General features: G+C 42.8%; 1 protein-coding gene across 2 annotated transcripts; it reads left to right on the top strand.

Moving 5' to 3' along the window:
- Positions 1–364: 364 nt before the first annotated feature.
- On the top strand, positions 365–12,540 carry l(1)G0289 (lethal (1) G0289). Of its 2 annotated transcripts, XM_015185816.2 has the most exons (8): positions 365–691; positions 8,775–9,716; positions 9,791–10,000; positions 10,077–10,228; positions 10,301–10,373; positions 10,446–10,852; positions 10,933–10,950; positions 11,069–12,540. In XM_015185816.2, the coding sequence occupies exons 1-8, from the start codon at positions 607–609 to the stop codon at positions 11,135–11,137; spliced, it is 1,956 nt and encodes a 651-aa protein (XP_015041302.2). In that variant the 5' UTR covers positions 365–606; the 3' UTR covers positions 11,138–12,540. The 2 variants fall into 2 exon arrangements, with proteins under 2 accessions (XP_015041302.2, XP_001355614.3); XM_001355578.4 differs by lacking the exon at positions 10,933–10,950.
- Positions 12,541–12,831: the final 291 nt, after the last annotated feature.

Genomic DNA, 12,831 nt, shown 5'->3' with positions numbered 1-12,831 from the left:
ATTTATATTGGGTTGCTTATAAAATATAGGTTTAAGCAGACAGGTCAACAAAAATTTTTGCTAAATTTATGGCCTTACATGGTAACTACACGCTATCTACACAATTGCTACATATTCACATCATTTGTATGTAATTACCTACAGCGCCAGCTAATGGGGAAATACCTACAAATGTACTATCAAAAAAGAATACACATCGATATATGTACTATCAAAATATAAACATCCTAGGCTTTTCACACTGACGACCATCCACCATCCACCATCCATTTCGGGGATGGTCCGTAGTGTTATCTAAAAACAACGTTATTGGCGCCACTCGATAGTTTTGATACCAAAACATCGATACTTTCGATAGTGACCTCGATGGTTTGACACCTCTACTTCACAAAATGGTCAATCGCGAACAATGAAACAACAAAATAGTGTCGAATTTTTTTCTGAATTCAGAAAAGTCCGTTGATTGTTGATATATCTTTACAAAAATTTCTATACAGATATACAATACATTAGCAAAAAAAAAAACACCAAACATATTGTCAAAACAAAAAATATAAATCAATATTCGACCTATCAATATATATTCAACGTTGCAACGGGGTAAAGATGGCGAAAAGTTTCGGTAGTGCGTGCGCGCAAATTGCAATTCTCCTTGCGATATTCGGTGCAATTGAGATAACGTCGGCCAGGTGTAAGTTGGTGTGCATACGATTAAAATTGAATTCTGCCATATGAAACAAAAGACGTCCCAAATATTTGAACTCTATGGTGCATGTGTGTGTGAGTGTGTGTACGTTTTCCTCTTCCACTCTGTCCCTCCTCTGTCTATTTCTCTAGCGCTCTCTATATCTAATGTGATTGTGTGCGTGTGTGTGTGTAATTTTGGCTGTAAATCTGGTTGTTATTTCTTCAGTTTCTACATCATTTTGACTTGATATGAAACAAAATAAATCCACGTAATGCGTATATCTAGCTAAAACTCATCCTCAGATCACAAGTATATATGTATATACATATTTCATTTTGTTTGTACACAAAAGACAAAATCATCATCATCGGATGAGTATGATGGGCTAGGGGCAGGGGTCGCACTGACAGTTGGTTTTTTTTTGTTGTTGTATGGTGAAATTTTATCTGCTGCCATGTTGTATTTTTTCTGTTTTTTTTTTCGTGGCAGTAAATGCGTTAATTGACAAAAAAAAGTGTATGTGTATTTAGAAGGGGTGGGGTGGGAGGTGTACAAGGGCAGTCGAGTGTGAAAATAGGTAAAAGCCAATGAAATATGTACATATGGATGTGTAAACATGTGTCCTGTATTCGACGGGGCTTTTACTCTCTCAACTACCATCTATCATCACTCCCCCCTGCCGCCCCCTCCTTGTTACGGCTACGGATTGGCTTTTATTTATAATTTTTTGTTTTTGTGCTCTTCGCCATGCTCCACTTAACGTGCAACAATTTTCCAACTGCGACGTCGCCACCAGGCTGCAGCCAGGCACCAGACGACAGTCCCAGTCCAGAGTCAGAGTGCCACGGCAGGTTCAACCTGCATATTTAAATTGAAATTTGTGGCGCACTTTGATTAACACGAAACGAAACAAAACAAAGGCGCAAAATGTGTTTGCTTATTGTTTTTTGTGTCGCCAATTTTGTAATTTCCAACTTAAACGAATCAAATGGCTGTGGAATTATGACCAGCAACAACAAAAACAAAAAGCCACAAAAAAGGGTCGACCAAAGGCAGACCTGGCAACACTTTTGCTACTTGTTTTTCCACCTGCTTCGCCGACAGGTGGCAACCTTGTACACCGCACCGGCTCTCTCTCAGCTGCTGGCCGGAACGGTTGGAAGGGGGACGGAGGCACTTGGTGTGGAGTGCCGTTAGCTGCATTTGCATTTGCGTCTCTCTCCATCTATCTTTCTATTGCTCTACCCCCTCCCCTTGTCCAGACCCCTTTTATGACGCATTTCAAACAGTGCTGTGTAATTGGCCAATAATGCAATCTACGGGGACAAAAACAAAAAACTGGCTGGAAAGTCGCTTATGTCGCAGTTCATTTACTCTTTTTCTCTTGCACACTTGGCTCGTCCTCTCTCTCTCTCACCTCATCTCCTCTCGTCGCCTCAGTTTATATTTGTATTTTGTTGATACAGTTGGAAACGGTTCGAGTTTTCTTTGTCTTTTGGCCCCGTCCCATCTCTCATCCCGTCCTCGGACATTCAGTCAGGCAGCCAGTCAGCGCCCCATTATCAGTTTCTTTATTTTTCTGACTTTTTCTTCAGAAACTGTATTCGCTTGGAATCAGTTAAAGTACTGAACAGTGGCGCTACTATCAGCCCCTGAGGGCCAACTGGCCAGAGTGGGATTCACCCCCGAAGCACACAAATCTCTATGATTTTCCATTGCTTTATCTCTGGACAGTGTTCCCTCCAGTAAAAGCTGCACTCTTGAACCGATTTCCATGGTGATCATTTGCAAGTTTCAGGGAAGCGCCTTCGGTGACTCCCCCCCATTTTCATTGGGATTTGTTAAGGTTACAGACAGACAGGTTCAAACTATTGGAAATCTAAATCTATGGCTTCCAGCTTTGGATCAACTGTGATTCGTATTCCCACATACCCATATGTGGACCACTGATTGCAGCTTCCAATAGATCCACATGGTAATCAGAAGCAGAACGGCACTTCGATTCCAATTCCCATTGGATTTGACTTGGCGTCAGCCTGCTACTGGCACCAGAGTCTCCTCCTTATCAAGGGTGTCCGTTCGTTATTATTTATAACTGTTGTTGCTGCTCCTCTTGATAAAGCATCCATCTATCCATCACATTCATTTGGCGGACTGGAGTCTGAAGTCTGGGTTAAAGCTGTTGTGTGATGAGTTGTCTGGGGATTTTGCGGGGAACAAGCTTGAACAGCTGAATCATCCATCCGCTTTAATCGTTTATCCCCAAAAACATTTCATGGCAATTCCACTTGTGTCCACTGTTTTCCAGAGTTTGGTATTTCCCGAAATAAGACTGAAATGGTTGGGGAATTTGCAATATTATTTCAAACTTGAAAAGCTGAAAGTGAAAGACTTTATGGTTTATTCTACTTCCCTAAATATCCATCTGTTCTTTGGTCTTCAAATAAGTGGTACAAGAGAACGAACCACGGTCCCCTCAAGCAACTGCAACTCTTTTATCTTTCATTCATTGCCACTCGAGATAGTTCTCGGGTTTTCCAGCTCTAACAAGTTAATGGACATAAACAGTTATGATCTTTGAGCATTGGCTCTTTGACAGATGCATCGCTTGTCTTGTCGTCGTCTAGGCCATGGAAAGATGAACGGACGTTAACACATCATTACCATTACCATCATCATCATCATAGTCCGTCCATTTGCTGGGAAGAAAAAATCACGCTCGCACTTGCCTTTGTTTGACTTCCATTGATTTGGTGGTTGATAACCCTATCCGCCTAACGGCGCATAAAAGAACTGTTAAAATATTAACACTCCGGCCACGTCTGGCCCAGTGCAGTGACTGAACAAACACAGGTCCCCACCAGAGAGAGAGAGAGTGCCTCCTGTCCGAGTACCTTTTTCAGACAGGTACAGATACAGTTGCTGGTAAAGGTACAGGTACGGGCACAGGTACAGGTACCTCTACCCTCAATTAGCTGAAAGCGTGCGACGCAAATTGTCTGTCAAGCAATCAGTAAAAGAGTTGAGGAAAATTCAAAAACAAATACTGATAAACGACCGGTGTCGATAGCGTTTTTGATTATCACAGTATAAAGCAACCAACAATTGCAGAATAAATCAGACAGAGACGTTCCGACTATAGAAATACCCGCCTCACAAATCAATTTTCATAAACGATTAGGAATTCAGGCGGGAGCAGTCCCCATAACAACAACAAAAGCGAACCCTTAGCGGATATCCTAATCAGAACCTTAGACAATTTATACGTAGTATGCATGTGCATATAAACAACCTTATGCATACCTACCACATTGTATAAAATAAGACATAAGAATAAGATACATACATAACCCTTTGCTAAAAGTTGTTGCACAAAAGTATATATAACCATGCATAAAGCAACATAGATATGGACCATATGCCGCGTCATGCACACGACATGTATACATGTATGTTGTTTTTGCCATTCGCTTGTGCGTCTCGAGTCGGGCATCAATAAGGAAGCCGTGCTCCATTAATTACAAGTGTCACGCTACTGTGAGCTATCACATAGAATTAATGGCTGATCGGTAGATACTCGTAGTAGCTGTATAACCCTATAACACTACTAAAAATGCATATCTTTCAAGCGGGGACTTCCGCAGTTTTTGACAGAATATGTGGAATCGGAAACGTGCATTTCCACACCTTCAGCCGAATAATGAATAGCCCTGCCTTTACCCAGGGGTATCAGCAGGTAAAAAACGAAAATAAAAGAAACAAACAAGACATACCATGGAGTGGGTAACTGGCGATAAGTAATTTCAAAAGCGCAGACGTAAATAGAAATGGGAGAGCAGACCCCGAATGCGCCGACGAATGCAGTGAAACGAACAGCCTTGCGTGCATTTATGTGCATACTTTTGTTTGGACAAAAAACACACAAAGTGCTGCCGCTTGAAGCGTGCTTGAATTTTGTGAAGAAATCTCATTCCAATTCCAATTCCCTCACACTGATTGATTCGTGCGTCCTTCGCATCTTGTTGGCGCATTTCACCAAAAAAGACAAAAAAAAACCCCCCAATAATTAAAGACCGGCGAAAGACCGAAAGTGGGCCACTGTGCAAATTCTTTGACCCACTTGTGGGGTCTTTCTCTGGCTCTGGCGTGGAGGTCATCAGCACAAACTAACTAAAGTAAAATGCTATCACACTCACTCGAAAAAATATTAAAGACCAATTTTTTGGTTTTCAATCAAACGCTGAATAAATTCACGCCAATTGTTTCAGCAACAATAACAACAGCAAACTACAAAAAACGTACAAAACGGCCATCATTCACAGCAATTAACACTGGGTTCAATTCAATTCGAAGCAGCACTGGAGGCAGCCGGAGAAGCAGAGGAGGCAACAGTTCGCGGGGCGAGATCAGGTGGCGCTCTTGCTGCATGGATTTTCATGGTACAGATGACTTTTCTCCGCTGGACATCATGGCATGTTATTTTGCGCAGAGATGAGGCTTGAGTCCATCAGGCAGAGCAACGAAAGAATATTCGCTGCAGTATCCCCACTCAAGGAGAGCGAGAGTAGATCGGATTCGGAGTGATATTCTTCCCATAAGCGTTAGGACACACGGAAACGTGGAATGTATCAACAAACGTGTCCATTTGCTGCTAATGCATCTATAGAAGATCTTAATCGATTAATAATATCGCTCTCTGCTCATCACCCATCCCTAAGCTCAAGTCGGAAATAGAGCAGGGCGCAGCGAGTTGACTCATATTTTGACCGCAGTCGCTGCTGTTGTTGCCGCTGCGGCTGCGGCTAATACTCGTAATTATGCAAGATCACCCGCCAGATGGGGGCATCGATGACGCGCAGCTTTTGCTTTCGCTGTCGCTGTCGCTGTCGTTGTTTCTTCTTCACAGACATTCATACATCATGAACATAAATACATATGTACATGTACAGATCTGGGGCCTGCATACCGTGCGTCCCGGGTCCCGCGTCCCACACAAACATCTACTAATAATACTGTATCTGATCGTCGGCACGGGTGACTGGTGACTGCTGCCTGGTGCTGTGTGCCTGCCCGCAAAGTAATCGCTCAGTTGTGATTTGTTCCATTGAAAAACAGTAAACAATTATAACATTCACAAACGTGTATATGTGTCTGTGTATCTGTGTACAGTTGCGTTTCGCCAAACAGAGCTGAAAGCTGACGCCCGTGGGCTTTGTGTGTCATATCTTTGCAAAGGGCATTACGAAAGAAGAGAATATTCCAAATATATGAAGCATCAGAAGGGGCAGTAAAACTTTGTAAAGAACCTAGAATTTCCACAAAGGTATTACAGTCGAACATCCATCTTAAGATGTAGCGAATCTCAGGGGGAATTCGTTATGCGGAAAATTCTTAATATACATAGAATTCTCGGGTGGCCAAGAAACGATAACTTTCTTAACCTTATGGGACGGAGTTTATACGGAATACCCTTGGTTGTTGTTATATAGGGATATACATATGTACATATAATCAAATACCAAATGAAACGAAAACGTGCTCTGTTCTTGCGCAATTTGTTTTTCATCTTTGAGCAGCAGAAAAATACCGGATTCCGGATGCCAAAACACCGAAAATCAAGGAATATCGGAACCAAGAAGCAAGAACAAAACTTTCATAGAAACAAATGAAGTAAAAACCTCCAAGAAACTACCCCGGAAGTGGGAGACGATTCTCCGATTTGTTTTCAATTGCTTATTTATATACAAAATTTATATATGTACATATATATACATATATATACATATATATATGTTGTTGTCGTATGTTCGAAAGTTGTGAATAATTGGGCTTGGGAATCGATATCGTTTTTGTTTGGGGGGTCATGTGTACATGCCAGTCCCCCATCTATGGCACACAGAGAGCCGACCGACCAACCACATGCCACATGTTGTAATTGCAATTGGGGGCTGACGACAGGGGCTCTTTGATGTGTTTCTGCGGTGCTGCGGTGCTGGCGCACATGTGGGAAATGGTAAATGAAAATAGAAAATCAATATTGAGAGCGGCTTCAAATAACAGTAAGGTTAATTACAGCACACTAGCACACACACACACCCAAAACAACACAACACAACACACATGCAACACAAATAGTAGTGGCGGGGAGAGGGCCAATGGCATGTGGCACATGCCCAGAAAATTGCATTACACATGCAAGAGTGGAAATGACTACATTTGGGAAAATTTACTACAGCCCGGGGTCTAAATAGTACATAATGCCCAAAATGTTTTAAATACCAGAACACTCAATAATTGGATACCCTTGTGAAGATACCCTTTGGATACTCTTTTGAACTTAGACCTTAAGCTGGTTTATCTATTCCTAAAAATAAATGAAACTACAGAAACAGATACAGTTTATGCTTACCACAAAGAACAATAGCGAACAATTTTGGAACTCAGAAGAAAAGTATCTGTAAAGGAAGTCTTCAGGACTAGTCAGATGACCCCTGATTTCATATTTCTGGTGGCTAAAAAATCTTTTGAGTAGGCCGATGTGTGAGATCTCGGATTGTCGTAGAAAGGTACAAGCCATATTTGGATTTGACGGCCATGTCGATTGTATCTTCGACGCTTTAACGCTCAAAGATGCCCCTATATCATGGAATGTCATTTCACAATATTGCAATAGCCAATACCGCACACTTATCCATATTTTCCAGTACCACAAGTGTTCTTAGAAGACCCTCACGGGTTTTTTTCTGCTACTGAACTCGTTTTACCAGTTTTTCGTAGTGGCGATGCATGGTGTTTCATTACCAATTGTTGAACTAGAAAAAAAATCAATTGAAGAAAATCAAAACATGAAAATTGTCATGTGATAATTCCATTTTTCTTCAAAGAGGAATATTTCGTTTATCGTTAAATGATATAAAACGCGAATGTACAACGAGAACGAGTTAGGTACGATTTGGACAAAATGGAAAGGCGATTAAATGGAAGGGGGGATTTTTCCCTGGTCTACGCTACGGATATAAACGCCAGCCTACGTAATACTCATAAAAGTGTATAATGAATGCAATCGTGACTGAAATGATAATATTTACCAGACGATAAGTGAACGGCTCTACGCAAAGATTCAGATATGGCTGGCTTCCAGATACAGTGGATGTATCTTTTTATATATGTATGTACTTTACAGAACGATAGCCAAAATGATAATATAATGAGAGCACACATATTAAAAGATAATATTTACCAGAGATAAAGGCGCCTACAGTCGAAATCTTTAGCGGAATTGCCACTAATCGGAGTAAAAGTATTTAAATTAATGATATATTTAGTTACCAAGAATGGAACTAAATTTATTTTGTGATTGGTAGATCGAAACCCATGATTTCCTACAGATTGTAAAACACATTTAGTGTGTCTCTTATTGTCACTGAGATCTTTGCATACGATAAAACAGATCGAAGTACATAGAGAGAGCGACACAAGGGTGACCTATACCCTATAGTATCTACAAACAAATAATCACAAGGGGCTTCCCCTCGTTGATAGATTTGTGGATGGAATACTCGCAAATTCGGGATAAAGAAAGAATATGTCGCAGCAGTGACAGAAATACAAAAATGACTATACTCCACTATATGGGGGGGTCAAATGAAATAGAATCGATAGGTTTACTTAATCGATGTGAGATTTATTACGAGAGGTGACCCATGTAGGCCTTGGTCCACTGGAAGATGTGCTCCTCAACCAGACTGCTGCCCGGCTGGATCTGACAGCTTCGATGTATGCAATAAGCTGTGACTGTACGAAATAAGCTGTGCGTATATTTTTCATATACGTACGTAAAAAGCTGTGTGTTGTTGTGTAGGTGTACGTAATAATCTGTGTACAAAATGAAGTGCATGAATTCGAAAGCTCCTTTCTTCACACATGACCATCGATCGGACCAGGGACAGGCAGGGTACAGGCACTTCCTGGAAAGACAGAAATATCTCACACATTTAATTGGCCTTATCCCCTTTTTAAGAAGAGAGCACGTCACTGAAGCGCCTCCATATACTCACTAACACGATATTCGCTTTCCGTTTTACAGCCAATCCAGATGCTTACTATCCGCTCGACATGAAGCTCACATTCATCAATGCCCACGATGTGGTTCGACTGCCAGAGGCGGAAGATCAAGCAGGGAGTCGTCAGAAGCGTGCGGCGCCCGATGCGGCAGCGGCAGACTCGGCGGCGGCGCCGGCCGGCATAACGCCGGATGCAAAGAGTCAGTACCAAAGCGTAAATGGGAATGCCAGTGCTGTGGCCGGTGGCACGGAGACCACGGTTACCACCGTCGACAGCAAGACGGGAGCGGGAGCAGTGGGTGGCAGTGTCTCGTACAATGTACACAATTTGGGCGTCAATGGTACCGGACAGCGAAAGGATTATAGTGTGCAGAATGCCGATGGATCAGCGAACCCAACAGCAACCACCACCATCAATGTGGCGGCCAAGAAGCCCACCCAGCTGCTGGGCAACCAATCGCAGTATCCCAAAAAGGTGGCCGCCTCCGCGCCGATTGTGCCACTGCAGATGCCTCTGCCTGCTGGGGTAGCCACCTCAACGGACCGCATGAACGTGGACCAGTGGACGGATGTGGATGTCTCGGATGTGGATGTCGCCGAGGAGGTGATCAACAAGGGCATCAGCAGCGAGAGCCTAAACCGCACGGAGGACCATCACGAGTACTACAACAGTACCCTGTATATCAACAAGGCGGAGGCCGCAGCACTGTGGTCCCAGCTGCGTACCGTGCCCGAGAACAGCATGCTGTCCTCGTCGCATCGTCGTGCCATGACCGTGGAGCTGCAGTTTGATTTCCCCTTCTATGGGCACTATGTGCGCAACATAACCGTTGCCACCGGCGGTTTCCTCTACACCGGCGAGTATGTCCACTCCTGGCTGGCGGCTACGCAATATATTGCCCCCCTGATGGCCAATTTCGATACGAGCATATCCCCGGAATCGGTTGTCCGTCTGCACGATAATGGTGAGCATTTAGAACGAGCTCTGGCTCTGGCTCTAGCTCTGGCTATCTAATCTAACTCCAAATCTGTCCTCCAGGTACCGCCTTTACGGCCGTCTGGGAGAACGTGACGCTTCAGGATAAGCCCGAGTATGGAAACTTCACGTTCAGCGTGACCCTCCATCAGAGCGGGGACATTGTGTTTGGATATTTCCAAGTCCCCACGCAAATCAACACGATCCAGGACAATCAGCATCCGGTTAAGGTGGGCCTCTCGGATGCCTACATCATTGACAAGCAACTCTATTGTAAGCAAAATATTTTGTCTCCAGCAGACCCTCGATCCTCGATCCTAACTGTTGTTGTTTTTTGCTTCTGTGACAGTTGCCCGTCGAAAGACCATCTACGAGTATCACCGCGTGACCTTCCAGCAAAAGGAGATCACCAATGCTACCGTTATCAAGCTGACGGCCCTGCCCACCTGCCTGGGTTACAATGATTGCCAGGCGTGCATTAACCATAACACAACTTTTGCCGTGGGTTCCACCAGCTAAAAACTAAAACTGTAGATTCTATAATCCTTTCTCTCTCCTTTTTTCGCCTCACAGTGCTCCTGGTGCCCGGCGCTGAATCGCTGCTCCACTGGTACCGATCGCAAGAAGCACGAATGGATTCAAAAGGGTAAGCTTTGACGGTTGAACGCCCCGAACGGTTGAACCATTCAATTAATTGAAAAACTACATCCATTTGCAGGCTGCGACACAGCTGCCATTCATGATGCTGGCACTTGTCCGGTTCTCGGCACGAAGGGCAACAACGCCGGCCAGGAGAATACCGGCGCTGCGAGCAGTAGCGGCAGTGGCAACTCGTCCACCGCCTCGCCCGCCAGCTCTGCGGCAACAGAGCCAACGCTGAGCAGCACGCGAGCCCCGCGAGCAACTGCCCAAACCAAGACAGTCGCCGATGCAAGCAGCAGCAGAAGTCCGGCGGACGGCAAGCTCTTGAATGCCGACGAGCTTTCTCAGGCGCAGGGCGACAACAAGAGCGTGGGCATGGCATTTGGCTTCATGGTGCCCATCTGCATGGTGTTCGCCGTGACGCTGTGGCTCTTCTATGCGTACCGCAACCCGCACACGAAGAGCGGCCAACTTTTAATTCAGGTGAGTGTCGAAAGATCCAAAGCATCTTTTCTATATATGTAAAACCCATGGCTTTATGCATTTCTTACAATTACATGCAGTCCAAGCATTTGCATCAGGTTGGTTATCAGAGCTCTAGATATAACACTCTCTCTATAAGCACACATGCATACATATATAGTACATAATTGTGGCTAAAAATAACTTGGCTTTATTCTCTATCGTTTAATCCATTAGTTCCGTCCCAGCCAGTGGTCTTGGAGGCGCGGCGAGGCGCGCTATACGGCAGCCACGATACACATGTAAAGAGTACCACAGATATCCAGAGAGATGATGGAAGCGGAGAGAGAGAAAGAGAGAGATGAGATCGCCTAAGAGAGAGAGAAAGAGAGTTGCAGCAAAAACGACAGAAATTTTGATCGAAAACCGGAAACCGAAATCCCCGAAATCCCTCCCACCCCGCAAATATCAATCCTCAAACAACAAACAATTCGGAAATGGATAATTTTATTGATCACAGGAAAAGACAAACGGAATAATTAGTACTGATTTTAAATATTTTTCGACAGACACAAAAAATATTGTAAGGCAAGGCAAAAGCGAGACAGAAACGGATACAAAATTAAGAAGCCCCCACCACCCAATTCACAATCCCTAACCCCTAACCTCCAACCGAATTGCTCAAAAAAGACGACTGGCAACAGCATGAAGTGATCCTTTAGTGTTTTCTTTGGTTCTGTTTTTAGCCCCATCCTCCTTAGCTATCCCCAAAAGCCAAGACCCAAGTCCTCCCCAAGATCCCAGCACATACTTGTACGAACTCCAACAACACACAAACACACACACACACACACAAAACCAAACACACACACACACACACAGGGCAAAGTGCTTTCAATTGTTTTCCTAGTTCAATTTTTTTTAGGTCTTATTATATGTTTTATTTAATACTTTTTTAACCCTAAAGAAAGGAAACCAAACGATCAATGGAGTGATATCAGAGATCGAGGGCAGAGTTTTATATATATTGTATATTTGTTTGTGCCGCAGCGTCCTCCACAGACAGCGTTCCTTCACAATTTGTGTAATCGGATTTCGTTAGTTTCTTTAAAAAGAGATGTTTCTAAAGTGTGTGTTTTAGTAGTGGCTTGGCGATGAGGATAAAATGAATCGCGCAGGATGAATGATGAATGTATTATTGTGAACCACTCGATGCAGTTTTTTTTTTTTTTATATTTCGTATTGTCTATATATTGTATTATACGCGATCTTGATGCCGCAATCGTATAGATACATCTGCATATTGTATTTATATTCTACAATATTGATATCCATGGATATATCCAAGACGACCTCTTCTTTTTGTTAGTATTTTTTTCTATTAATTAATATTACAAATAAAGAAACAACAAACAGATCTAAAGCTATATAAAGAGAAAGGAAAAGAAAAGGAACATAAGCTTCAAACTATAACTAAACAAAATGCGGTGTGCAAAGCTAAAACTAAATCCATAAACATTGACGACTAAGCGAAACCCACTCGGAATACTATTAATATCAAAATCAAATCAAATCAAATCAAATGAAATGAAATAACACCGTCAAATGAATCCAAATTGAGATCCCCAAGCATACAAGCGACAACAACTAAGGAAATTGTATAACAATGTATTTTGATAAAGAAATTAAATTTGTATTTTAAGCTCTTATTATGTATACATAATAATTTAAATAAAAGAAAATACAAAATACAAAAATGAACACACCAACATATGTACATGTATGTATGTATGTGTGTAATTTTCACAGATCTACAGAACTCAGACACTGGAGAGGCTGGCACTTTGAAAATCCCAATAGTATGCGCACAACGCTTCCAAGTAGGACTTGGCTAAAAGAATATTGCCCCCTAGTAGGGATATATGTATGTGTAACAGCCAAAAGAAAGCATTTCCGATCCCATAAAGTATATATTCTTGAGTCGATATACATAGCCACGA

Source organism: Drosophila pseudoobscura, chromosome X (genome assembly GCF_009870125.1).
Source record: "Drosophila pseudoobscura strain MV-25-SWS-2005 chromosome X, UCI_Dpse_MV25, whole genome shotgun sequence".
In the NCBI taxonomy this organism is placed as follows: domain Eukaryota; kingdom Metazoa; phylum Arthropoda; class Insecta; order Diptera; family Drosophilidae; genus Drosophila; species Drosophila pseudoobscura.
Note: the sequence above shows the minus strand (reverse complement) of the source record. Positions and strands in the feature narration are given on the sequence as shown.